Here is a 26,394-nt window from a genome sequence, read left to right as displayed (position 1 = left end):
TGCTGTAATCTGTGATCTGCAACGTTATGCTACGTTTACACAGAACGGTTATCGTTCCAATTTTCGCAATAACGATGGCATTTGATAATCATTCCATGTAAACACAGCAAACTGTCAAGTGATGAGCGAAAAATCGTTCATTTTGATCTTTCCACATGTTCTCAAATCGTCGTTCATCGTTCGCTAAAAATTCGCAGATCGCTTCGTGTAAACAGTCTTTCAAAGATTCACCCTATGTACAATATGGGCTTAAGCGATCTTAAGAACGATCGTAATAACTGTTTTTCTTACAAATTTTCTAAGGTTTTTTTCTAACGAGTTATTTGTCTATTGTTCTAAAAACCAAATAGTTGCTTCAAAATCGTTAAACGATAGATTGGGCGAATTATCGCTTCGTGTAAACACAGCATTAAGGTAGTATAGGTCCATTATAATCTATGGGTCAATACAAACACCTGCGGATGTCAGGGTCCCTGCTTTTGCCTGTAGCCCAAACTGCACAGAGATACAGACTGTTCATAGTCCGGGCAGGACTTGTCAGCTAAGCCAATCACTGTCTGAGGTGGGACACCATTGTAGCCAGTGATCGGCTGAGCCAGAAGGAAGAGAGGATTGGGGACCAAATGGGAGCTGCTGGGGTCCAGGCCTAGATGAGCCATACAGGTTGTAGCCTAAAGTGCATAAAAATATAGTAATATCGCCAACGTCCCAGGTGTGGCCACCAGAACTAGCATGAGTAGGGCCTCAGACAGTCCACCTTCTCCCCCACCCTGGGGATATCCTTGTGCTTTGATAGTACTATGGTTTTTGTTATGTCTTTATATCTTTGGTTCCTTGAGCTGTATATAAATCTAATATTACATGAACAGTTCAGCAATACAACTAATCTAGTATAAGGCTCGGGCCCCATAGTATGGTGGTGTTGGTGGTCTCCTTACAGGAGCCATCCCTTTGCTGGGTCCTTCCCTGGAGGGGTATCTGGCCAGTCCCGTGTTCTGAGGCTCCACGGACTCTTTTGCGTATTTATATTTCCCAGGAGGCAATGCACCTAGGCTTTCACTGTGTTGAGTGTTTACCCAGCAGCTTACATGGTGTCTTCCTTAGCTGGTCTCCCCGAGATCATTGATGGTTTCGCCATAGTAATATTAGGCCCCGGTTAACGTGTTACTTACGGACTTTATCAAGGATCTGGTTGTAGCCTCAGAGACTCACCTGGATGGGGTTACAGCCGGTGTAAGGACTCTCTCACATCTTACTCTGAGGTTATGTACTATGTGCAGTATATTGCTAACTACCGATAGTAACTCTCTAAATAACACAAGGAACTAACAAAAAAGCGACTCTGGTGGGACTCGAACCCACAACCTTTGAATGACTACACCAGCTAGAAGTCCAATGCGCTATCCATTGCGCCACAGAGCCTGTTACTGTCTCAGCTGCCCGGCCTGGTCTACAAAATACCAGCACCTCCTGCCTGAGGGTGGGGCTGGGGTGGAGCAGCTCCTTACCATCTGCCTCCTCCTCTCCCACCCCTGCCCTTCCTCCCCCTCTGACCCTCCTCCTCCTGGCAGCAACAAGTTGTCTCCTTGTGTCTACTTGGAGCCCTGAGCTCTCCTGTGAGAGTCCTAAAGAGAGTGCAGCGAGTGCACTGGGAGAAGACGTGGAGGGAGGATATAGACTTGTAGCTATGTGTCCCCTATAGAGAGTGCAGGGGTATACAGGGAGGATATAGACTGGTAGCTATGTGTCCCCTATAGAGAGTGTAGGGGTATACAGGGAGGATATAGACTTGTAGCTATGTGTCCCCTATAGAGAGTGCAGGGGTATACAGGGAGGATATAGACTTGTAGCTATGTGTCCCCTATAGAGAGTGCAGGGGTATACAGGGAGGATATAGACTTGTAGCTATGTGTCCCCTATAGAGAGTGCAGGGGTATACAGGGAGGATATAGACTTGTAGCTATGTGTCCCCTGGAGAGAGTGTAGGGGTATACAGGGAGGATATAGACTGGTAGCTATGTGTCCCCTATAGAGAGTGTAGGGGTATACAGGGAGGATATAGACTGGTAGCTATGTGTCCCCTATAGAGAGTGCAGGGGTATACAGGGAGGATATAGACTTGTAGCTATGTGTCCCCTGGAGAGAGTGTAGGGGTATACAGGGAGGATATAGACTGGTAGCTATGTGTCCCCTATAGAGAGTGTAGGGGTATACAGGGAGGATATAGACTGGTAGCTATGTGTCCCCTATAGAGAGTGCAGGGGTATACAGGGAGGATATAGACTTGTAGCTATGTGTCCCCTGGAGAGAGTGTAGGGGTATACAGGGAGGATATAGACTTGTAGCTATGTATCCCCTATAGAGAGTGCAGGGGTATACAGGGAGGATATAGACTTGTAGCTATGTGTCCCCTATAGAGAGTGTAGGGGTATACAGGGAGGATATAGACTTGTAGCTATGTGTCCCCTGGAGAGAGTGCAGGGGTATACAGGGAGGATATAGACTTGTAGCTATGTGTCCCCTGTAGAGAGTGCAGGGGTATACAGGGAGGATATAGACTTGTAGCTATGTGTCCCCTATAGAGAGTGCAGGGGTATACAGGGAGGATATAGACTGGTAGCTATGTGTTCCCTATAGAGAGTGTAGGGGTATACAGGGAGGATATAGACTTGTAGCTATGTGTCCCCTATAGAGAGTGCAGGGGTATACAGGGAGGAGAAGTGTACTGGATATAGATTTGTCCGTATGTGTCCTATAGAGAGTGCAGGGGTATACAGGGAGGGGACATAGAGAGAGTCCGTCTCCCTGTGTCATGTATACAGGGTGCAGAGGATATATGCCGCCCCTTGGATCTCATACACCCATTTAGGGTGATCCCACATGTGTCACAATGAGGATCTGTCACAGAAACGCGGCAGAAGCCACACGTGTTACGAGCGGACTGTGTGCGGGGCAAACTCACTGCCGCTCTCTAAATTACATCTGAAAAACCTGCAAAACACAATGGGGGAGATTTATTAAACATGGTGTAAAGTGAAACTGGCTCAGTTGCCCCTAGCAACCAATCAGATTCCACCTTTCATTCCTCACAGACTCTTTGGGAAATGAAAGGTGGAATCTGATTGGTTGCTAGGGGCAACTGAGCCAGTTTCACTTTACACCATGTTTGATAAATCTCCCCCAATGTGTCTACACTTCCTATAGAGTCCAGGAGGTGTACAAGCAACAGACATGGTGCATGGGGTGGATATAGGAAGGAAAATGAAGCCTAGGCCCTATGGCTCTATAGAGAGTCCACACTGTCTAAGCACCTAATAGTGGGATGGTGGACTATGGTACATGCCGGATGGGGTGGTTGGGTAGTTTCCCTGGCCGCAGGCTTACAGGGTGGGCACAGAAGTATCCTGATGGTGCTGTAGGTGGGGATTGTGCCACTGTAATAGTGTATGACAAGGCTGGTGAGAGGGATAGAAGGAGCTGGTGTCAGACGGAGAGTGTGTGTGGTGGAACAGGGGGAAGTGCCTGGAGAACCTGCTGTGATCAGTCAGGGAGGGAAGGTCTGGGGATGTGAGTAGGTGGGCTGCAGGCCAGAAGGGGGGGCTAGTGCCTGGGTAGTGACTGCGTGGGTTCAGGGGTGGTGGGTTCAGGTAGTACTGCCCAGGAGTGAGTGTGTGTGCTGCCCAGGAGTGAGTGTGTGTACTGCCCAGGAGTGAGTGTGTGTACTGCCCAGGAGTGAGTATGTGTACTGCCCAGGAGTGAGTGTGTGTACTGCCCAGGAGTGTGTGTGTGTACTGCCCAGGAGTGAGTGTGTGTGCTGCCCAGGAGTGAGTGTGTGTACTGCCCAGGAGTGAGTGTGTGTACTGCCCAGGAGTGAGTGTGTGTACTGCCCAGGAGTGAGTGTGTGTACTGCCCAGGAGTGAGTATGTGTGTGCTGCCCAGGAGGGAGTGTGTGTACTGCCCAGGAATGAGTGTGTGCTTCCCAGGAGTGAGTGTGTGTGCGGCCTAGGAGTTAGTGTGTGTGTACTGCCCAGGAATGTGTATGTGTGCTGCCCAGGAGTATGTGTGTGTGTGTGTGCTGCCCAGGAGTGTGTATGTGTGCTGCCCAGGAGTATGTGTGTGTGTGCTGCCCAGGAGTGTGTATGTGTGCTGCCCAGGAGTATGTGTGTGTGCTGCCCAGGAGTGTGTGTGTGTGCTGCCCAGGAGTGTGTGTGTGTGTGCTGCCCAGGAGTGTGTATGTGTGCTGCCCAGGAGTGTGTGTGTGTATGTGTGTGCTGCCCAGGTGTGTGTGTGTGTGCGCTGCCCGGTTGTGTGTGTGTGCGCTGCCCAGGAGTGTGTGTGTGTGTGCGCTGCCCAGGAGTGTGTGTGTGTGTGTGTGTGTGTGCTGCCCAGGAGTGTGTGTGTGTGTGTGTGTGTGTGAGTGTGCTGCCCAGGAATGTGTGTGTGTGTGTGTGTGTGTGCTGCCCAGGAGTGAGTGTGTCTACTGCCCAGGAATGAGTGTGTGTACTGCCCAGGAGTGAGTGTGTGTACTGCCCAGGAGTGTGTGTGCTGCCCAGGAGTGTGTGTGTGCGGCCTAGGAGTGAGTGTGTGTACTGCCCAGGAGTGAGTGTGTGTGTGCTGCACAGGAGTGAGTGTGTGTGTGCTGCCCAGGAGTGAGTGTGTGTGCTGCCCAGGAGTGAGTGTGTGTGCTGCCCAGGAGTGAGTGTGTGTGTACTGCCCAGGAGTGAGTGTGTGTGTACTGCCCAGGAGTGAGTGTGTGTGTGTGTGTGTGTGATGCCCAAGAGTGTGTGTACTGCCCAGGAGTGAGTGTGTGTACTGCCCAGGAGTGAGTGTGTGTACTGCCCAGGAGTGTGTGTGCTGCCCAGGAGTGAGTGTGTGTACTGCCCAGGAGTGAGTGTGTGTACTGCCCAGGAGTGAGTGTGTGTACTGCCCAGGAGTGAGTGTGTGTGCTGCCCAGGAGTGAGTGTGTGTGTGCTGCCCAGGAGTGAGTGTGTGTGTGCTGCCTAGGAGTGAGTGTGTGTGTGCTGCCCAGGAGTGAGTGTGTGTGTACTGCCCAGGAATGAGTGTGTGTATGTGCTGCCTAGGAGTAAGTGTGTGTGTGATGCCCAAGAGTGAATGTATGTGTTGCCCAGGTGTGTGTGTGTGTGCGTGCTTCTGTGTGCTCTGCATAGGAGAGTGTCTGAGTGTGCTGCCCAGGTGTGTGTGTGTGTGTGTGTGTGTGTGTGAGCTGCCCAGGAGTGTGTGTGTGTGTGTGCTGCTCAGGAGTGTGTGTGCTGCCCAGGAGTGAGTGTGTGTGCTGCCCAGGAGTGAGTGTGTGTACTGCCCAGGAGTGTATGTGTGTGTGTGCGCTGCCCAGGTGTGTGTGTGTGTGTGTGTGTAAGCTGCCCAGGTGTGTGTGTGTTTGTGTGCTGCCTGGGTGTGTGTGTGTGTGTGTGTTTGTGTGCTGCCCAGTAGTGTGTGTGTGTGAGTGTGTGTGCTGCCCAGGAGTGTGTGTATATGCTGCCCAGGAGTGAGTGTGTATACTGCCCAGGAGTGAGTGTGTGTACTGCCCAGGAGTGAGTGTACTGCCCAGGAGTGTTTGTGTGTACTGCCCAGGAGTGAGTGTACTGCCCAGGAGTGTGTGCGCTGCCCAGGAGTGTGTGTGTGTGTACTGCCCAGGAGTGAGTGTGTGTACTGCCCAGGAGTGAGAGTGTGTACTGCCCAGGAGTGAGTGTGTGTGTGCTGCCCAGGAGTGAGAGTGTGTGTGCTGCCCAGGAGTGAGTGTGTGTGTGCTGCCCAGGAGTGTGTGTGTGTGTGCTGCCCAGGAGTGAGTGTGTGTGTACTGCCCAGGAATGAGTGTGTGTATGTGCTGCCCAGGAGTGAGTGTGTAATGCCCAGTGAATGTATGTGTTGCCCAGGAGTGTGTGTGTGTGCGTGCTTGTGTGTGCTCTGCCCAGGAGAGTGTCTGAGTGCTGCACAGGACTGTGTGTGTGTGCTACCCAGCAGTGTGTGTGCTGCCCAGGTGTGTGTGTGCTGCCCAGGTGTGTGTGTGTGCTGCCCAGGTTTGTGTGTGCTGCCCAGGTTTGTGTGTGCTGCCCAGGTTTGTGTGTGCTGCCCAGGTGTGTGTGTGTGTGTATGTGTGTATGCAGCCTAGGGGTGTGTGTGTGTGTGTGTGTGTATGCAGCCTAGGGGTGTGTGTGTGTGTGTGTGCAGCCTAGGTGTGTGTGTGTGTGTGTGTGAGCTGCCCAAGAGTGTGTGTGTGTGTGTGTGTGTGTGTGTTTGTGTGCTGCCCAGGAGTGTGTGTATATGCTGCCCAGGAGTGAGTGTATGTGTTGCCCAGGTGTGTGTGCATGTGTTGCCCAGGAGTGAGTGTGTGCTGCCCAGGAGAGTGTCTGAGTGTTCTGCACAGGACTGTGTGTGTGTGTGTGCTACCCAGCAGTGTGTGTGTGCTGCCCAGGTGTTTGTGTGCTGCCCAGGTGTGTGTGTGCTGCCCAGGTGTGTGTTTGTGCGTGCTGCCCAGGTGTGTGTCTGAGTGTTCTGCACAGGACTGTGTGTGTGTGCTACCCAGCAGTGTGTGTGTGCTGCCCAGGTGTTTGTGTGCTGCCCAGGTGTGTGTGTGCTGCCCAGGTGTGTGTTTGTGCGTGCTGCCCAGGTGTGTGTTTGTGCGTGCTTGTGTGTGTGCTGCACAGGACTGTGTGTGTGTGCTACACAGCAGTGTGTGTGTACTGCCCAGGTGTGTGTGTGCTGCCCAGGAGTGAGTGTGTGTACTGCCCAGGAGTGTGTGTGCTGCCCAGGAGTGTGTGTGCTGCCCAGGAGTGAGTGTGTGTAGTGCCCAGGAGTGAGTGTGTGTAGTGCCCAGGAGTGAGTGTGTGTACTGCCCAGGAGTGAGTGTGTGTACTGCCCAGGAGTGAGTGTGTGTACTGCCCAGGAGTGAGTGTGTGTACTGCCCAGGAGTGAGCGTGTGTACTGCCCAGGAGTGAGTGTGTGTACTGCCCAGGAGTGAGTGTGTGTGTGCGGCCTAGGAGTTAGTGTGTGTGTGCTGCCCAGGAGTGAGAGTGTGTGTGCTGCCCAGGAGTGAGTGTGTGTGTGTGCTGCCCAGGAGTGTGTGTGTGTGTGCTGCCCAGGAGTGAGTGTGTGTGTACTGCCCAGGAATGAGTGTGTGTATGTGCTGCCCAGGAGTGAGTGTGTAATGCCCAGTGAATGTATGTGTTGCCCAGGAGTGTGTGTGTGTGCGTGCTTGTGTGTGCTCTGCCCAGGAGAGTGTCTGAGTGCTGCACAGGACTGTGTGTGTGTGCTACCCAGCAGTGTGTGTGCTGCCCAGGTGTGTGTGTGTGCTGCCCAGGTTTGTGTGTGCTGCCCAGGTTTGTGTGTGCTGCCCAGGTTTGTGTGTGCTGCCCAGGTGTGTGTATGTGTGTATGCAGCCTAGGGGTGTGTGTGTGTGTGTGTGTGTATGCAGCCTAGGGGTGTGTGTGTGTGTGTGTGTGTGTGTGTGTGTGTGTGTGTGTGTGTGTGTGTGAGCTGCCCAAGAGTGTGTGTGTGTGTGTGTGTGTTCGTGTGCTGCCCAGGAGTGTGTGTATATGCTGCCCAGGAGTGAGTGTGTGTATGTGCTGCCCAGGAGTGAGCGTGTGTACTGCCCAGGAGTGAGCGTGTGTGTACTGCCCAGGAGTGAGTGTGTGTATGTGCTGCCCAGGAGTGAGTGTGTGTATGTGCTGCCCAGGAGTGAGTGTGTGTATGTGCTGCCCAGGAGTGAGTGTGTGCTGCCCAGGAGTGAATGTATGTGTTGCCCAGGTGTGTATGTGTGTGCGTGCTTGTGTGTGTTCTGCCCAGGAGAGTGTCTGAGTGTTCTGCACAGGACTGTGTGTGTGTGCTACCCAGCAGTGTGTGTGTGCTGCCCAGGTGTGTGAGTTTGCTGCCTGTGTGTGTGTGTGTTGCCCAGGTATGTGTGTGTTTGTGTGTCTGTGCGCTGACCAGGAGAGTGTGTGTGTGTGCTGCCCAGGAGTGAGTGTGTGTGTGTGTGTGTGTGTGCTACCCAGGAGTAAGTGTGTGTTCTGCCCAGGAGTGAGTGTGTGTACTGCCCAGGAGTGAGTGTGTGTACTGCCCAGGAGTGAGTATGTGTGTGCTGCCCAGGAGGGAGTGTGTGTACTGCCCAGGAATGAGTGTGTGCTTCCCAGGAGTGAGTGTGTGTGCGGCCTAGGAGTGAGTGTGTGTACTGCCCAGGAATGAGTGTGTGCTTCCCAGGAGTGAGTGTGTGTGCGGCCTAGGAGTGAGTGTGTGTACTGCCCAGGAGTGAGTGTGTGTGCGGCCTAGGAGTGAGTATGTGTGTACTGCCCAGGAATGAGTGTGTGTGCTGCCCAGGAGGGAGTGTGTGTGCTGCCCAGGAGTGTGTGTGTGCTGCCCGGGAATGAGTGTGTGTACTGCCCAGGAGTGAGTGTGTGTGCTGCCCAGGAGTGAGTCTGAGTGTGCTGCACAGGACTGTGTGTGTGCTACCTAGCAGTGTGTGTGCTGCCCAGGTGTGTGTGTGTGTGTGTGTGTGTGTGTGTGTGTGTGTGTGTGTTGCCCAGGGGGGGGGGGGTGTGTGCTGCCCAGGAGTGTGTCTGTGTGTGCTGCCCAGGTGTGTGTTTGTGTTACCATGTGCCCCAGAGGGTGTGGGGGACTATATACAGGAGGAGGCTATAGACTAGGTACTATATATTCTATAGAGAGTGCGGGGGGTTATATACAGGAGGAGGCTATAGACTATAGAGAGTGCGGAGGGTTATATACAGGAGGAGGCTATAGACTATAGAGAGTGCGGGGGGGTTATATACAGGAGGAGGCTATATCCTATAGAGAGTGTGGAGGGTTATATACAGGAGGAGGCTATAGACTATAGAGTGCGGGGGGTTATATACAGGAGGAGGCTATAGACTAGTTACCATATATCCTATTCTTAGAGGGTCCCTTTAATTCCCTTCTATTCTCCTGACAGTGAGTGACGTCACGAGGAGCCGGTGATGATCCCATAGACTCCCAGCACACAGCCAGTAGGGTAGCGTGGCCGAGCGGTCTAAGGCGCTGGATTTAGGCTCCAGTCTCTCTGGAGGCGTGGGTTCGAATCCCACCGCTGCCAACTAGATTTTTTTTCCCCACTTTTTATTACCTCTTACGCTCCAGTTCACATTAACGTTACTCATTACGTCACAGATTTACTCTAAGGTCTTCCCTCATTGCCTATTACGTCTTATACGTCACTCCTGCACTTACATAGCTGTATAAACCTAATATACCTTATAAATCATGACTGAGGGCCTACTGTATCACTTGCCGCCATCCCTGCTGCTCTTATTGCGGTTTGTTGTCGCTCTCTGAGGGGCTTTTAGAGAGTTTTCTCTCTTATACAGTCTGACGACGGCGGGACTATAGCAGACGTCACCGTGACGTAACTAACGTCTCCTGTAATCCTATTGGTCGCTACGGCGTCATCACATCTCGCGTGACTTGGGAGGGCTTAGCCGCGGCGGCTAGTTGCTTAGCAACGCGGAAAAAGCGGGCCTGAGAGCAGGTAATGGTGGGGGGGGCTGGAGATTATAAGGTATAAATGATGTATACTGTACGGGTATATGGCTGGGGGACTGTGAGGATAAGGATAGACCACTATAATAGACTGTGTTCACCAACCTGTGGCAAAACTACAACTCCCATCATGCCCAGACAGCCTTCGGCTGTCTGGGCATGATGGGAATTGTAGTTTTGCATCAGCCTGAGCGCCTCAGGTAGGGGAGCGCTGCTGTAGAATGTTATAGAATCTTCCAGAACTATCTACAATGTGTAAAATAAAGGAGAACTCCAGCTTCAGGGTTTTTTTTTTCTTTTAAATGTAGGGGGTGCGTTACTTTCGGGGGGATGCCTTACTTTAGGTTAGAGGGTAGAGCAGGTGGGGTGTATTATTTTAGGAGGGTAGTTCTGGAAGATTCTATAACATTCTACAGCAGCGCTCTCCAATCTGTGGTTCTCAGGCTGATGCAAAACTACAATTTAAAAAAAAAAAAAAAAAACTTGAGGCCGGAGTTCTCCTTTAAAATAAGATGATGTAGTAGGCCATATTGGAGGTCACATGACTGCATCGTACAGCTGCGCTTTGTTACAGTGTGTCCTGCGGTTACCTCTGATACATTGCAACAAACCCTCAGATCTTAAAGGAGGGAACCTGTCAGCTGGGATGACGGTGCCGGTAGAGCCCCGGATAGCTCCCCTTTCCCGCTCCTGGGACGGAGATCTCGCCGTCGGAAGAGGTGCGCGTGCTCAGCAGAGATGAAGGCTCCAGTCATTCTCTATGGGCATCGGACTCATCTCTGGTAATTAGCATACAGCGCACGCTTACCTTCCGGCGCTGATATCACCGTCCGGGGACTGGGTCCAGGGGCGGGACTTGCAGCAAAGGGTTAGTACCCAGGGCTCCACCGGGGGGGCTCGGCGCCATCATCCCAGCTGACAGGTCCTCTTTAAGGGTCCTACTCCACGGGCCGATGGGGGCCCGATCAACTATGTAAACGAGCGCCGATCTGCTAGATCGGCACTCGTTTACTGGGCCTATTACACGGCCCCCATGATCGTTAAGCGAGGGCTGCAGGGACATCGTTACCGATGTCCTTGCAGCCCTTGCATCATACATTACCTGTCCGGGCTGCAGGTCTTCTCCTTCTCCTGGGGTCCCGCGCGCAGCAGCTTTGGAGCGGCCTGTCTGAACTGACAGACTGCTCAGCCAATCACTGGCCGGGACAATCACTGGTTCAGACAGCCCTGCTCCGAAGCTGCTGCTCGCAGGACCGCAGGGGAAGGAGAAGACCTGCAGCCCGGTCGCCGCCGCCAAAATCGTCGGTCGCCGCCGCACACCGCTATTCCACGTAGCGATGCGCTGGTGGTGAACGATGATTTTAGGTCTGAACCTAAATGAACGATCAGCCGATGACACGATCGGCTGATCATCCTCTCTATTCCATGGAGCAATAATTGGCCGATTCGGCCGATTATCGCTCCGTGGAATAGGCCCCTAAGTTGTTGCTATTCACAGTCGCTCATCTATTGTGTATGGAGGTCTCCAGATGTCGGAGGAAAAGAAGGTCGGACATTCCTCTCTCTCTGTCCCCGTCGCCCTCCAACCTTCCTATATACGATATTTTTACACAGTGGATGACGCCATTCTGAGTACATTCACATCTGACAGACGAGACACAGGAAAATCTCAAGTTCACATATAAAATCTCTCTGTGTGTTGTAGGTGTCATGGCGGTCATCAGCAGTCTGGTGCCCGCTCGCTTCCTGACCCTGACGGCTCATCTGGTCATCGTCATCACCATCTTCTGGTCACGGGTAAGAGTCTCCGCCATCGCTGACCTATCAACCCGATTCCACTCTTAAAGGGAATCAATCACTCAAAAAATGTCTCCAACGCTAAGGCTGGGTTCACACTACCACATTTTTGCAATCCGTTTTTTGCAAAAAGACGCATGCATGTGTGTGCATCCATTTTTCCAGTGAATTCCATTCTAAAAAAAAAAAAAACGGATCTTTTTTTTTTTTTTTTTAACGGACACAAAAAGGTCGGCTCCGTTTTTGTGTATGTTAAAAAAAGTGGATCTGTTTGATCCGTTTTTTTTTAAATGGAATCAATGGAAAAACGGATGCACACACATGCATCCTTTTTTTTTTTTTTTTTGCAAAAACGGATGAAAAAACATATCATCCCTGAACCCTGTCCGGTATAAAGAGAAAACTTGCATTTATAAAGTTCCGCGCTCTATATAAATGGTCCCCAACTAGTCATCTGGACGTCTTCCTTTCGGCAGGTAGTGACGGTCACCGGGCGTGTCAGCGCTGCAATCTCAATGATGTGACAGAGAGGCAGGCGGCACTTCGATGTCTTCCTTACACCGGACATACACATGCACACTGCTTCTCTGTGACGTCGTGGAGATTGCAGCGCTGACACGCCCGGTGACCGTCACTACTTGCTGAAAGGAAGACGTCCAGATGACTAGTTGGGGACCATTTATATAGAGCGCGGGACTTTATAAGTTTGTTCTTTTGACCGGGCAGGGATGCAGCTACAGGGATGATATGTTTGGGAAGTGCGCTGGGTCATGTAGCGGCACGTTTCCCCAGCATTGGAGGCGTTTTTTGAGTGATTGGCTCGTCGGGGCATTTCATCGTTCAATGTTAGGCTGCATTCACACGTGCCGTGATGTTGTCCGTGACCACAGATCTGTGATCACGGACAATTTTATAGCCCGTGACCACAGATCTGTGATCACGGACAATTTTATAGCCCATTGCTTTCTGCTGGGCTATTCACACGTTCCGTTTTTTTTTTCAAAGATCCGCAATCCGTTACGTGATGAAATAGGACACGTCATTCCTCGATCGAGATCACGGCAAGTGTGTGAGATCCGTGTTTTTCATGGATTGTGCGGATCTGACATCCATGGGGATGTAATCAGTGTAATTTAAAAAATTTAAACAGATACATGAAAAACACGGACACGGATGCCAAACGGATGTTTTTTCACGGATCATGGAGGTAGATAGCGGACTTCATCCACGGACCTTGAAAATCACTGAACATGTGAATGCAGCCTTACTTTCAGGAGTAAATTCTTCACCCTTTTCGGGGTCTCTGCTTGCTGTCAGTGAACACGAGCAGTCTTGGTTATATATCCAAGCTCTAACACACTGGTGTCTCTCCAGCTGTTGCAGAACTACAATTCCATGTCTGGACAGATAAAGCTTTTGCATAATGGGAATTGTAGTACTTATCAACTGCTGGATGTCCTGCAGGAAATGGTGTATTCTCTCCAGTCTGACACAGTGCTCTCTGCTGCCACCTCTGTCCATGTCAGGAAATGTCCAGAGCAGCAGCAAATCCCCATAGAAAACCTCTCCTGCTCTCCAGGATAATACACCACTTCCTGCAGGACATACAGCAGCTGATAAGCATAGGAAAGCTGAACAATCTTTCATAGGAAAGCTGAACAATCTTTCGTATCAACCATGGGTGCGGTGTGCAGAAATTTCTGTCTCCAGGCTTGTGAAAGGCAATGATCAGCTGCCATGCACGATGTTGACTGATCATGGTCTTTCAACATGCTAAATAAGCACGATTTGTGCAGCGTCTGTCTGCTGCATGTCACTGGCACTGACTTCATTGTCCACCCACCCCCTTACCCCCCAAACTGCATTTAAGTTAAATGCAGCACTGTGTTTGACAGGGCGAGGAGCTATGGCCCCCGCCCTGACAACCACACTTCCGGCCGGAGGCAGCATTATACCTCCAGCCACAAGAGGCCGCTCTCTCTCTCCCCTGCATTGCGGCACACGAATGTCATCACTCTTGCGCTCGCAAACCCTAATAGAGAGAGAATTTGGAGGGCAACGTTACAGCAGGTGAGCATGTGTTGTTTTTTTTCACCCCCACTTCTGTTTTTAAGGTCGGCAAACACTGATAGTTTCCTGCAGCCTCCGGAAAAACTTCCTGATCAGTGTTTTCTGACTGTAAAAACGGCCACAGAAGTGTGAAGGGGCCTCAGTCTCATCCGTAGGTCATGTGATCATCCTGATTCTCTATGTAGATCATTGGTCTCATTGTTTTTGATGTGTGGTCACTGTTACTGGACATGTCCCTGGGGCGAGTGAAGAGGGTGATTGTACCATGTGGGGGGCAGCTTTAAATATCACCTTTAATCTTTTTATTTTTCTAGGGGAACAATGTCCTGGCCTGTGTACCTGTGGATTACACTCAAGACCAATACAAGGCAGCTGATACCCAGTAAGTAGCAAAATGTACAGGGTGATACGGATAGCTCCTCCTCCTGCAGGGTCATATGGATAGCTCCTCCTATAGGGTGATACAGATAGCCCCTCCCCCTGCAGGGTGACAGGGATAACTCCTCCTGCAGGGTAATACAGATAGCCCCTCCCCCTGCAGGGTGATACGGATAGCTCCTTCCCCTGCAGGGTGATGTGGATAGCTCCTCCCCTTGCAGGGTGATACAGAGAGCTCCTCCTTTTTCTGCAGGGTGATACGGATAGTTCCTTTCCCTGCAGGGTGTGACAGATACTTCCTCCTTCTGCAGGCTGATATGGATAACTCCTCCCCCTGCAGGGTGATATGTACAGTATGTACCTCTGGCTGCCTCTCCTCCCTATAACCCTCCGTCTCTCCCCTGCAGGGTGTGACTGATAGCTCCTCCCCCTGCAGGGTGTGATGGATAGCTCCTCCCCCTGCAGGGTGTGATGGATAGCTCCTCCCCCTGCAGGCTGATATGGATTGCTCCTCCCCCTGCAGGGTGTGACGGATAGCTCCTCCTCCTCCTCCTGCAGGGTGATAGCTTTTCCTCCTCCTGCAGGGTGATACGTACAGTATGTACCTCTGGCTGCTCCCTATAACCCTCGGTCTCTCCCCTGCAGGGTGTGACTGATAGCTCCTCCCCCTGCAGGCTGATATGGATTGCTCCTCCCCCTGCAGGGTGTTACGGATAGCTCCTCCTCCTCCTGCAGGGTGATAGCTTTTCCTCCTCCTGCAGGGTGATACGTACAGTATGTACCTCTGGCTGCTCCCTATAACCCTCGGTCTCTCCCCTGCAGGGTGTGACTGATAGCTCCTCCCCCTGCAGGCTGATATGGATTGCTCCTCCCCCTGCAGGGTGTTACAGATAGCTCCTCCTCCTCCTGCAGGGTGATAGCTTTTCCTCCTCCTGCAGGGTGATACGTACAGTATGTACCTCTGGCTGCTCCCTATAACCCTCGGTCTCTCCCCTGCAGGGTGTGACTGATAGCTCCTCCCCCTGCAGGCTGATATGGATTGCTCCTCCCCCTGCAGGGTGTGACGGATAGCTCCTCCTCCTCCTGCAGGGTGATAGCTTTTCCTCCTCCTGCAGGGTGATACGTACAGTATGTACCTCTGGCTGCTCCCTATAACCCTCAGTCTCTCCCCTGCATGGTGTGATGGATAGCTCCTCCCCCTGCAGGGTGTGACGGATAGCTCCTCCTCCTGCAGGGTGATACGTACAGTATGTACCTCTGGCTCCTCCCTATAACCCTCCGTCTCTCCCCTGCAGGTTGATCGTGGCGCTCTCGGTGACACTGGGGATGTTCCTCATTGAGCTCGCCGGGTTCTTCTCTGGAGTCTCCATGTTTAACAACACCCAGAGCGTCCTCTGTATCCTTCCCAGTACAGCACTGGTCACCATTAAAACGTAATAATAATGGGCCATGAAGCAGACTGATGGGACACTCACCTCTCCCAGGATAGTTCCCTGGAGCAGCACCGAGTGTTTCTTCTGCTGTTCTTGCTGAGGCTTGTGCTGTCTGTTGACAGGCTTCTCCCCCCGCTGCTGGCAGTGTCAGCTCCTCTGTGACATTACTGCGGCGTTTTGTGACATCATAACATTGTGATGTCATTATGATCATGGACAGTAAGGGCTTTGCTCCTCTGATGGTTGCCGCCCATGGTAATCAGCAGTCAGTTCTGTAAGCAGAATCCAGGGGACATGAGCGCCATCTGCAGGTGGGTAGGGTAACATGTTTTATAAAGTAAAGAAGAAAAAAAATAATATATATATATATATATATATATATATATATATATATACACATACAGTGGTACCTTGGTTTAAGAGTGACTTGGATTAAGAGCGTTTTGCAGGAAGAGCTCACAGTTTTTCAAAATTGTGACTTGGTTTAAGAGCATTGCTTTGGTTTAAGAGCTCCCTGTAATGGGTGGGAGGGGGAGTGAGGGAGGGGTACAGCCTGCATAGCGGGGTCTACAGCCCTGTACTCTGACCCAGGAAGTCTCCCTCACCTTCCAAATCATAGCAGATCCACTTCAGGCTGGGGCTTGCATCAGGGGACAGGACTGTAGAGGTAATATTATAGCTGTAACCCCTCTCTCCCCTGACAGAGAGTGCTGCATGTATGTGCCCACATCTGTCCTGCTCATTCCTTCATGCTCCCTGCAGTCTCTGTCAGCCCTTGTGTTTTCCATCCTCTCCATCACAGTAACTTATAATTTCACATTCTGCTGTTTCTGAATGTTTGTTTCATTAGTTTTACATGTTATTCAGAATAATAAATCATTATTTTTGGGGTGTGGAACCAATTGTCTACATTTCTATGATTTCTTATGGGAAAATTTGCTTTGGTTTAAGAGTGGATTTGGATTACAAGCACGGTCCCAAAACGGATTATGCTCGTAATCCAAGGCACCACTGTATATACATACATATATATATATATATATATATATATATATATATATATATATACACAGGGTAGAGAACACCTAGAGCAGAAGACTATTAGTGAAGAGGTAGAGCCGCTGACTTTTTTTCTAACCCTCTTTTGTGCCCCCTGCTATTGCCAGTACTCGATGCCATCACTGAGCTCTCATGTCAGGTTACCGTGATGTCGTTTGCTCTGTTACCACATTTTCTGTCACACAGCGCCATCTACTGGCCGCTCATATTATAACATTTATTCCTGTTTGCAATAATCGGCGTCTGTCTACAGGGGGCACCATTCCCTTAACCTTGTACAGTGTAGTCCATGGAGTGAGAGGGTCACAGGCAGGGGTGTTATTGTTTGTCCATAACCCCTTCCTACACTCTGCAGCCATCGGAGCCCACGTCAGCGCCAGCGTGGCTCTCCTTTTCTACCTGTTTGAGGGCTGGGCGTGCGCTGTGTACTGGTGGATATTCGCTTTCTGCAGGTAAGTGCTGCGAGTCCCCCTTCCCCTGTATGTGAGTATTAGACCTTGTCACTGCTGCTTCCTTCCTTGACTCTGTGCTGTCAGCCCTGGCCGCTCATTGCTCGGCATCAGTCAGCCTGTCCTTGTTTGTTACCCAGCAGTGGGAGTGCACCTCCTACTGGTATATCTTTGGCTTCTGCAGGTACACACTGGAATGGGGGGAGGGGGTCATAAAAGGCTTAAGAACGGGGAACCTACACGCCTGAAACTGCACCAGGTCCTGATGCATCAGGAGAGTAAGCAGCGACTCTGACGCCCCCTACTGTTCCTGACTGTTCTAAGCTCCTGGTGCAGCCCTCATTGTGTGCTTGCTGTCAGTGAATGGGGATGTTAACTTCTAGATAAGTTACAATTTAATAATGTAAAGAATCTCTTGAGATTAGATGGTTCTTTCCTGCACTGATGCACTGTAGCAGCCGCTCAGCTGTGAACAGTAAGAAGCCTGTAAGGGGAGAAAAGACAGAAATCTTTGGCATAGATACGTTGCTGGGGGAGGGGGCACGGCTCTTCTCAGGATGGTAGGTAGGGGTTAGGATGGGGGTTAGGATAAATCATGTGGATTATATCTGTCCTCTCCAGTACTGACCTGTTTTCTTTCCATAGCGCCCTCCCGGCCTTCACAGAAATCATCGTCTTCATTGCTGTATTGGGACTGAAGCGGAAGCCCCTGTGATGTCAGCACCAGCCCCGTATACAAATACAGGTGGACAACCCTATATGATTCTATACTTAGACACAACAGTCTCCACCGGCAACCCAAACTGATCAATCTGTATGAGAAAACCCAGCTGGTAATCCTAAACCAATGGGAGCCAAGGTTTACTATGTATGGCCGGCCTGGGGACGGTGCCATACTAATGGCTCACATCCACACACCAGAGGATGCTGGAAGTTGTAGTCTTACCACAGCTAAAAAGACAAAGGTTGAAGACCAACACTGTAGGTTAAAGCGGAACTGTCATTTAATGTCACTTTTCAGAAATCAATTGTATAGTATAGTATCGTATCAATAGGACAAGCGATTTTAGGAAACTCTGTAATAATTAATCTTTAATTAAGCAAAAGATTTTCCTTCTGTAGTTAAAAAGCAGTTTTCCTTGCTCCCCCCCCCCTTACTTCAGAAGAAGCAGGATTTCTGTGTCCATTATGCTCTATGGGGAGGGGAGGGGCTGAGGGGGGTGAGTGAGCACAGAGAGGAGAATAGGCAGACCTGCACAGCACATCATCCTGCAATCTTCTCTCACCAAGCTCCTAGATAAGCACTGACCTTTCTGACCTCTAAATGCAGCATTTTATGTGCCCAGACAGTCTCCAAACTGTACGGCTGCTTGTCTCCTATTCCTTCTCACTCATCCCCTTCGGCCCCTTCCCCCTCCATAGGTTATAATGGACACAGCAGAACCCATCTTCACTTTGCTCCTCTGTAATGAAGTAAGAGGAAATTTTTGCAAAAAATATTTTAAATGACAGATAAAGGGGTTATCCAGCATTATAAAAACATGGCCACTTTTTCCCCACTCTTGTCTCCAGGTCAGGTGTGGTTTGCAATGGAACTGAGTTTGAAACCCACCCAATCTGGAGACAAGAGAGGGGAAAAGTGGTCATGTTTTTGTAGTGCTGGATAACCCCTTTAAATGGGTTATCCAGCATTATAAAAACATGGCCACTTTCTTCCAGAGACAGCCCAGCTCTTGTCTCCAGTTTGGGTACAGGTTTTGCACCTCATTCCATTGAAGTATTCACTTTAATTGCAAACCGCACCTGACCTGGAGACAGGAGTGGGGCTGTCTCTGGAAGAAAGCGGCCATGTTTTTGTAGCGCAGGAGTACCCCTTTAAGGCAATGTCCTGTGCATTTATTATACAGAAGTTTCGGGACACCACAAAGTCATTCACATGGAAATTAGATTTACACAAAGTTTTCCACTTGTTTGTAATTTAAAAAAAATGTTTGTGTTGTACAATATTTTTGCTACCAATACCTGCACATGATGGGTTGACTTTTATATGATTTTTTACATCATAATGAATTCATAAATATATTTATTATAAGATTTCATGTATTCTCTGTGTCTGTATGTGGGATATCGCACCATCTAGGTGTCCACCCCAAAGCACCATTATAGCATCCATACATGTGTACATAAATTACTGATCCTGTACTTACATCCTGTATTACACTCCAGAGCTGCACTCACTATTCTGCTGCTGGGGTCACTGTGTACATACATTACTGATCCTGTACTGATCCTGAGTTAAATGTTGTATTATACTCAGAGTGGTGAGGATAGATCCCGGCTATATATGTAGAGGAATAGGAGGGGCTATGAATATTGCTACATGTTGGGAGTAGTTGTCCAATGCTGACAGTGAAACCATAGTGACCAGTATGGCAGGAGGCGCTGTGGCTTAGTTGGTTAAAGCGCCTGTCTAGTAAACAGGAGATCCTGAGTTCGAATCTCAGCAGTGCCTCCTTTTATTTTTCTTTAATTATTGGAAAGAAATAACATGTATCCTAGAGATGAGCACAATGCCAGCATGCCGGAGTCCCATCTCTCAGCTGAAGAAGGTGGATGCAGCACTAGGGAGTATCTATATTATCCAGGACTTCTCACTGCTGCCAGTGTGTGTGTGTTTTCTGTCACATGCTCCTTTAGCCGACTTACCGTGCCAAGAAAACTCTGACTGATTGTTGGTGAAAACCACAGCCCATTGTTCCTGAGGAAGCTCACAGTACTAATGGAGGTGTTCAATACTCGAGTTCAAGAACCCGAGTGGCTTATGGTTTGGTGTTGTGTAGAACCTCTTGGAGGTTGTGCAGCAGCGACTTTGAGCCATAAGCCGGTGTCATGTGAGAACTTACGTCTTTACTTCACCGGCTCCTTCAGCTTCAGGCTCAAACACTTCCATCTTAAGTAAGAGAAAGCACTTGATTGGTGGAAGCAGATACCTGCCACAACTTACAGGCAGTATTAGGCCTCATTCACACAGTCCGTGCCATGATGCGGAGGAAGATCGTAGCGGGGACGTAGCGGGGCCGGCGGTTTCACTTCTGGTGTTCTCCTCCAATGCTCACGGATACAGAGGGTGCTGGAAGGGACAAGCTATACCGGAGGGGGTGAAGTCTTCTTGTCTTCCCTTGTCCTGTGGGTTCACAGGGGCAGAGACACCCCATCTGTTGTGCTGCCATTGGGACTCAGGGAAAACACATTAATAGAGATGAGTAAATCGCTCATCTAAATGAGGCAAAGCGTTTTGTTTGATCAGTGCTCCGCTCATCAAGCTGCCGGACTTCCGGTGCTCTTCCCAGGATTTTGTGAAAAGCTGGATCCAATCCTGCTAAACTTCTTCCAGTTTCCCTGGATTGGATCCAGCTTTTCCCCGACACCCACGAAGACGCTTTGCTTCTCTACACATTAAAATTCTAAATGTTACCTTCTATGGGTGCGCTGAGCATAAAAGCACTTTTCATACTTCTCTAGGCTACTCCATTCTCCCTCCCTGTGTTTGCGGTTGTTTTTTCCTGCCCCAGTTATGTTGTGTAGAATCTTTTCAAGGTCCATTGTGACCTGAGCGTCAATCTGCTCTATTGAGAGAAAGGTAAAGAAAGAAAAAAAGAAACTTAAGGTCCCACCGAGATTTGAACTCGGATCGCTGGATTCAGAGTCCAGAGTGCTAACCATTACACCATGGAACCCTCTGCAGGGAAAACTATTAGAGTCTCATTCTCAACGGCAAGGAACAGGAATGGGGAAGGTCTCTCCTTACAGCTGGTTGACTTTTCGTAGTAATCTCAACGAGGAGAAGGAGGTAGGAGTCCCTTCCCATGGGGTAGGAGTCCCTTCCCATGGAACACATAGAACAGTCTTTTTTGGGGGAATGTTTCTCACAGGTCACTCTGCAACACCGGACAGTATGATAAGTTGAGTTACGATGCTTGGTTTCTTTGATTGACGTTCTTTCGCTTGCTCTCAAAAGGTCTGCCAAGGTTTTGTCTCACGAAAAGAAAGGCACTGCGCTGTGAACAGGATTTGAACCTGTGCGGGGAGACCCCATTGGATTTCAAGTCCAACGCCTTAACCACTCGGCCATCACAGCTGACTGTGTGGTCTTTTGGCTCCCTCATTGGTAGTCATCTGGCAACTACAGTTCGGGGTCTTTGCCTTGAATGTAAGATGAGGCTTCTGAATGCTAAGTCATTTTGCCGGTCAGACACAGGCAACTTTGACCTGAGACTTCTGAGAGCGGTATGTTTTTTTTTTCATATTTCATGCCAATTTTGTAAAAAAAAAAAAAAAAACTTGCGGCGCAGTCCTCCATAGATAAGATTTTCACCACAAGGTTTTCAGCCTTTACGATGGGAGTTAGGCTGATTTCAGCATAAACATAAAAAGGAGACTGGCCAGTACGGGGATCGAACCCGCGACCTTGGCGTTATTAGCACCACGCTCTAACCAACTGAGCTAACCGGCCATGTTAGGTATTTTACCACAGACCTTCTCAACACACCCCAGCACAGATCTTGGATTAAAAGCAGCTATCCAAAGATACAAGCCGTTTGGGGGGGGGGGGGGGGGCGGCTTGTGGGTACAAAGTCGCTTTCAGTACTTCCAGCTCAGGGATGCTGGTCAGGCCAGTATGGTTACACTTGGAGTGTCCATGACGTGTCAAGTGGGAGGAAGTCTTGAGATCTCCTGAGCATATTCACTGATGCATGATGCACCGAAATATTGATACTAATATCAATATTTTGTGAAGAAAAAACGTTCGGTACCAGGAAAACCTGGTATTCGATACTTTATGTTAAGCTGCGTAATAGTGCAGCTTAACTTAAAGTATAGTGTAGAGAACACAGCGGGCGGCTAGGTGAGTGCCTGCCGTGTTTTCTGTGTGCTGCCCCCTGAGTGCCGCTTCAAATAGCCAGCACTTAGCAATCGCTTGTACCAGCTATGCTACTGTGTACATGCTGCCGCTGTCACAACTGACAGCAGCAATTGACCCCTCCCGAGCCGCTCCATATGCATCAGGGGTCTGCTTCCTAATGATGAAGAGGGCGGGGAGGAGGGACGGAGGGGTTTCGCAATGCAAAGACATGGGTACTTTAGGCCACGCCAGTTTGACTCAGGGCTGCAAGTTAAAGCAGCGAAGAGATTTGGATCTGTGAAAACAGAAGCCATTAGATTTGGCTAAAGCTCTGTGAACAGGAAGTTAACTTTTTTAAAGGTGTGATATGGGGTTTGACAGGGTGAAGAGGGGAATGGATGGTCTGCTGGAAGAGCAGAGAGGAAAACTCTTCCCATTTGGATTGCAATATATCGAAGGGTCGTGAATCCCTTGTGTCGAACTCCCTCTTTTATCCATCAGTGGGCTTCATAGCAATGTCAGAAACTAGACTTAGATACCTTACTGAGGAATTCGTCCTGAATCCCTTCAAGAACAATCTAGCAGGGGGGACCCCGTAGCGCGTCTGACTCCAGATCAGAAGGTTGCGTGTTCAAATCACGTTGGGGTCATTGCATTATTTTAATTTTTTTTTTTTTAAGCTGTTGAGCTACTCTTTAGACCAGGGCCAAAGGTTCCCCATCTCTGCTTTAGACCTTCATCGTGGACTGTTCCATTCATGTTGATGAAAAATGCCTTGGTTTTGTCTTGTTTTCTTGCCTTGGATGCAGAATTAGGTTTCTATTACGCAAAACGATCATCAACCATACTTGGCTGTTTCTGCCAATAATTGGCAGATTGGTGTAAAATTAAAGAACCGTTATCGGTCCTCGGTTATCGGTTAAAGGGGTTGGCTACTTTATAGTAAAATAGGTCAGTACAAAGTATTAGTAATTGTGCTCAATGTATATATTGAAAGCAGCCCCCTGTGTACCTCAGAGCTAAAATCAGACACCCCTTCACCAGGCTGTACTGCCCTGCTCTGTTTTGTTTCAGTCCATAAAATGGCTGACATGGAGGAGCATGTGACCATGCCCGGTCCCCTGTGTCCTCCATAGACATATACAGGCTCAGTGGTGGACACTGGGGGGCGGGGCTTGGTCACATGCTCCTCCATGTAAGCAATCTTATGGATCAAAACACCACAGAGCAGGGCAGCCCAACCTGGAGGAGGGGAGTGTGATATTAGCTCTATGGGGTACACAGGGAGCTGCTGTCAGTATATACAGGGAGCTGCTGTCAATATGTACAGTGAGCACACTTACTAATACTGTATACTGACCTATTATACTATAAAGTGGCCAACCCCTTTAACGAATCCGTCCTGAATCCCTTCGAGAACAGGCCAGTAGAGGTAACCTTGTGCCGCAACGGTTGCGTGTCTCCAGATCAGAAGGTTGTGTGTCTTGTGCCAAGATTGAGTAAATTGCATCCCGTCACATTTAGTTGGATGACACCTTCAATGGTAATACCCATCTGTGCTGCAAACACAGCTTGGCCAAAAGGACCATGAGTTGCCCACCAAGCCATCAGTCTTGGACACAGACGGCTGTGGGGTTTGTATTTGGGTTATATGAACCTAAATTGATATAATTAAAAATTTTAATTTGTCCCTATAAAAAAGCCCTCAAATTTCAATGAAAATTTATTTCAATAAAATAAAATGTTTTTAGAATAAATCATTAAAAAAAAAAAGTTTTTGAGATGAAGTCTGAAAGTACGGCAGAGGCTGTCCTGTTGACCAGGATTTTGTACATTTATAGTATTTTGTATTTCTGGCACTGGTCTGAACACTGCTCTATTTTACCCTTTGCTGTGTTAATTGAATTCCACCACACCCGTTGATTCCTTCTGCTGACTTTGTTCTAGGCTACATATGGTTAAGCCAGTTTTGATTGACAGATTCCTTTATGACTCATAATCCTTTATTACCAGTCTACGATCTGTGTGGTCTGGATGTCAGAGGGCCAGTCCAATCACGCCCTGGATCTGAACTCTGATTTCCTATAAGAATACCACTGGCCTTCTGCTCAGAATATTTCGGATTTGGATGGCATTTACCTGGATTCTGGATTTTCTGACCTCTTGCTTGCCCTTTTCTGACCTTCCGTTTTCCGACCCATTTCTGTACAGCAATTCTTCATTGTTTGTCTTGTTCTGTCCCAGTGTGCATTTTGCATAACAAGGGAACATCAACCAGTTGTCAATGACCACCTACGGACGGACGGGCAAGTAGGTAGGGGCAACTGGGGGAGAGGGAGGGTGGAGGGCTTAGCGCAAGGGCTCACTGTTGTGTTTTTTTCCTACCTATTCACCCTGTTCATACGTATCTACCAGTATTGCCGGCTTGCGTCTTTAGCATGTGTCTAGACAAGCCAAAGCTGACAACGGTAGCGCGTCTGACTCCAGATCAGAAGGTTGCGTGTTCAAATCACGTCGGGGTCAGTGCTCTCTTTAGTCATTTTGTGACTCTTTAGACCAGAGGTGTAAAACTCAAATACACAGTGGGCCAAAATAAAAAAATTGGACAAAATCGCGGGCCAACCATAATAATTACTGAAGCGCGAATTCAGCGGTCCTGGCACTGTCAGAGCAGTATGCGGTATTCCTGGCACTGTCAGTGGTGTGTGTCTCCCAGCGCTGTGCACTATGATAAATTGCTATGATATGATTAAACCCCAACCCATGTAATAGCCAACCCCCCAAATATTGCCCCATGTTGTAGCCAACCCAACCAAAATTGCCCCACATATTAGCCAGCCCCCCAAGTGTCCCATATAGTAACCATCCCTCCCCCATTGTCTCATAGTAACCAGCCCTCCCCCGTAATCTCATAATAACCAGCCCTCCCCCGTAATCTCATAATAACCAGCCCTCCCCTGTAGTCTCATAGTAACCAGCCCTCCCCTGTAGTCTCATATATAGTAGCCAGCCCTCCACCATAGTCTCTTATATAGTAGCCAGCCCTCCCCCATAGTCTCTGATATAGTAGCCAGCCCTCCACCATAGTCTCTTATATAGTAGCCAGCCCTCCCCCATAGTCTCTGATATAGTAGCCAGCCCTCCCCCATAGTCTCTTATATAGTAGCCAGCCCTACCCCATAGTCTCTTATATAGTAGCCAGCCTTCCCCCATAGTCTCTTATATAGTAGCCAGCCCTCCCCCATAGTCTCTTATATAGTAGCCAGCCCTCCCCCATAGTCTCTTATATAGTAGCCAGCCCTCCCCCATAGTCTCTTATATAGTAGCCAGCCCTCCTCCATAGTCTTTTATATAGTAGCCAGCCCTCCTCCATAGTCTTTTATATAGTAGCCAGCCCTCCACCATAGTCTTTTATATAGTAGCCAGCCCTCCACCATAGTCTTTTATATAGTAGCCAGCCCTCCCCCATAGTCTCTTATATAGTAGCCAGTCCTCCCCAATAGTCTCAGACAGTAGCCAGCCCTCCTCCATAGTCTCTTATATAGTAGCCAGCCTCCCCCCATAGTCTCCTATAGTAGCCAGCCCTCCCCATAGTCTCTTATATAGTAGCCAGCCCTCCCCCATAGTCTCTTATATAGTAGCCAGCCCTCCCCATAGTCTCTTATATAGTAGCCAGCCCCCATAGTCTCTTATATAGTAGCCAGCCTTCTCCCATAGTCTCTTATATAATAGCCAGCCCTCCCCCATAGTCTCTTATATAGTAGCCAGCCCTCCCCCATAGTCTCTTATACAGTAGCCAGCCCTCCCCCGTAATCTCTTATATAGTAGCCAGCCCTCCACCATAGTCTTTTATATAGTAGCCAGCCCTCCCCCATAGTCTCTTATATAGTAGCCAGTCCTCCCCAATAGTCTCAGACAGTAGCCAGCCCTCCTCCATAGTCTCTTATATAGTAGCCAGCCTCCCCCCATAGTCTCCTATAGTAGCCAGCCCTCCCCATAGTCTCTTATATAGTAGCCAGCCCTCCCCCATAGTCTCTTATATAGTAGCCAGCCCTCCCCCATAGTCTCTTATATAGTAGCCAGCCCTCCCCCATAGTCTCTTATATAGTAGCCAGCCCTCCCCCATAGTCTCGTATATAGTAGCCAGCCCTCCCCATAGTCTCTTATATAGTAGCCAGCCTTCCCCATAGTCTCTTATATAGTAGCCAGCCTTCCCCATAGTCTCTTATATAGTAGCCAGCCCTCCCCCATAGTCTCTTATATAGTAGCCAGCCCTCCCCCATAGTCTCTTATATAGTAGCCAGCCCTCCCCATAGTCTCTTATATAGTAGCCAGCCCCCCATAGTCTCATATAGTAGCCAGCCCTCCCCTGTATTCTCATATAGTAGCCAGCCCTCCCCCATAGTCTCATATAGTAGCTAGGCCTCTCCCATAGTCTCATATAGTAGCCAGCCCTCCCCCATAGTCTCTTATATAGTAGCCAGCCCTCCCCCATAGTCTCTTATACAGTAGCCAGCCCTCCCCATAATCTCTTATATAGTAGCCAGCCCTCCACCATAGTCTTTTATATAGTAGCCAGCCCTCCCCCATAGTCTCTTATATAGTAGCCAGTCCTCCCCAATAGTCTCAGACAGTAGCCAGCCCTCCTCCATAGTCTCTTATATAGTAGCCAGCCTCCCCCCATAGTCTCCTATAGTAGCAAGCCCTCCCCATAGTCTCTTATATAGTAGCCAGCCCTCCCCCATAGTCTCGTATATAGTAGCCAGCCCTCCCCATA

At 49.4% G+C, this 26,394-nt stretch overlaps 1 protein-coding gene, 1 long non-coding RNA gene and 6 other non-coding genes across 8 annotated transcripts in view; 3 read left to right on the top strand and 5 right to left on the bottom strand.

The window, feature by feature from the left end:
* Positions 1-9,392, bottom strand: part of LOC138802119 (uncharacterized) — a 35,956-nt gene extending 26,564 nt beyond the window's left edge. Inside the window, exon 1 of the long non-coding RNA XR_011364692.1 lies at positions 9,243-9,392. This is a non-coding gene — a long non-coding RNA (uncharacterized lncRNA). The remainder of the gene's footprint in view (positions 1-9,242) is intronic.
* On the bottom strand, positions 1,338-1,422 carry TRNAR-UCU (transfer RNA arginine (anticodon UCU)). Its single transcript is given in 2 exon segments — positions 1,338-1,373; positions 1,386-1,422. It is a non-coding gene; the product is annotated as a tRNA-Arg (tRNA).
* TRNAL-UAG (transfer RNA leucine (anticodon UAG)) lies at positions 9,004-9,085 on the top strand. The gene has a single exon. It is a non-coding gene; the product is annotated as a tRNA-Leu (tRNA).
* Positions 9,393-9,450: 58 nt separating the features above from the next.
* On the top strand, positions 9,451-17,853 carry TMEM107 (transmembrane protein 107). The gene is made up of 6 exons (XM_069984988.1): positions 9,451-9,517; positions 11,234-11,325; positions 13,710-13,777; positions 15,051-15,169; positions 16,802-16,898; positions 17,360-17,853. The coding sequence occupies exons 2-6, from the start codon at positions 11,239-11,241 to the stop codon at positions 17,427-17,429; spliced, it is 441 nt and encodes a 146-aa protein (XP_069841089.1). The 5' UTR covers positions 9,451-9,517; positions 11,234-11,238; the 3' UTR covers positions 17,430-17,853.
* A 1,299-nt stretch (positions 17,854-19,152) lies between these two features.
* On the top strand, positions 19,153-19,226 carry TRNAT-AGU (transfer RNA threonine (anticodon AGU)). The gene has a single exon. It is a non-coding gene; the product is annotated as a tRNA-Thr (tRNA).
* A 1,153-nt stretch (positions 19,227-20,379) lies between these two features.
* TRNAQ-CUG (transfer RNA glutamine (anticodon CUG)) lies at positions 20,380-20,451 on the bottom strand. The gene has a single exon. It is a non-coding gene; the product is annotated as a tRNA-Gln (tRNA).
* Positions 20,452-20,770: 319 nt separating this feature from the next.
* TRNAS-UGA (transfer RNA serine (anticodon UGA)) lies at positions 20,771-20,852 on the bottom strand. The gene has a single exon. It is a non-coding gene; the product is annotated as a tRNA-Ser (tRNA).
* Positions 20,853-21,153: 301 nt separating this feature from the next.
* On the bottom strand, positions 21,154-21,227 carry TRNAI-AAU (transfer RNA isoleucine (anticodon AAU)). The gene has a single exon. It is a non-coding gene; the product is annotated as a tRNA-Ile (tRNA).
* Positions 21,228-26,394: the final 5,167 nt, after the last annotated feature.

The sequence above is a fragment of the Dendropsophus ebraccatus genome, chromosome 1 (assembly GCF_027789765.1).
Source record: "Dendropsophus ebraccatus isolate aDenEbr1 chromosome 1, aDenEbr1.pat, whole genome shotgun sequence".
Lineage (NCBI taxonomy): Eukaryota > Metazoa > Chordata > Amphibia > Anura > Hylidae > Dendropsophus > Dendropsophus ebraccatus.
This window is presented reverse-complemented; position numbering and strand designations above follow the sequence as displayed.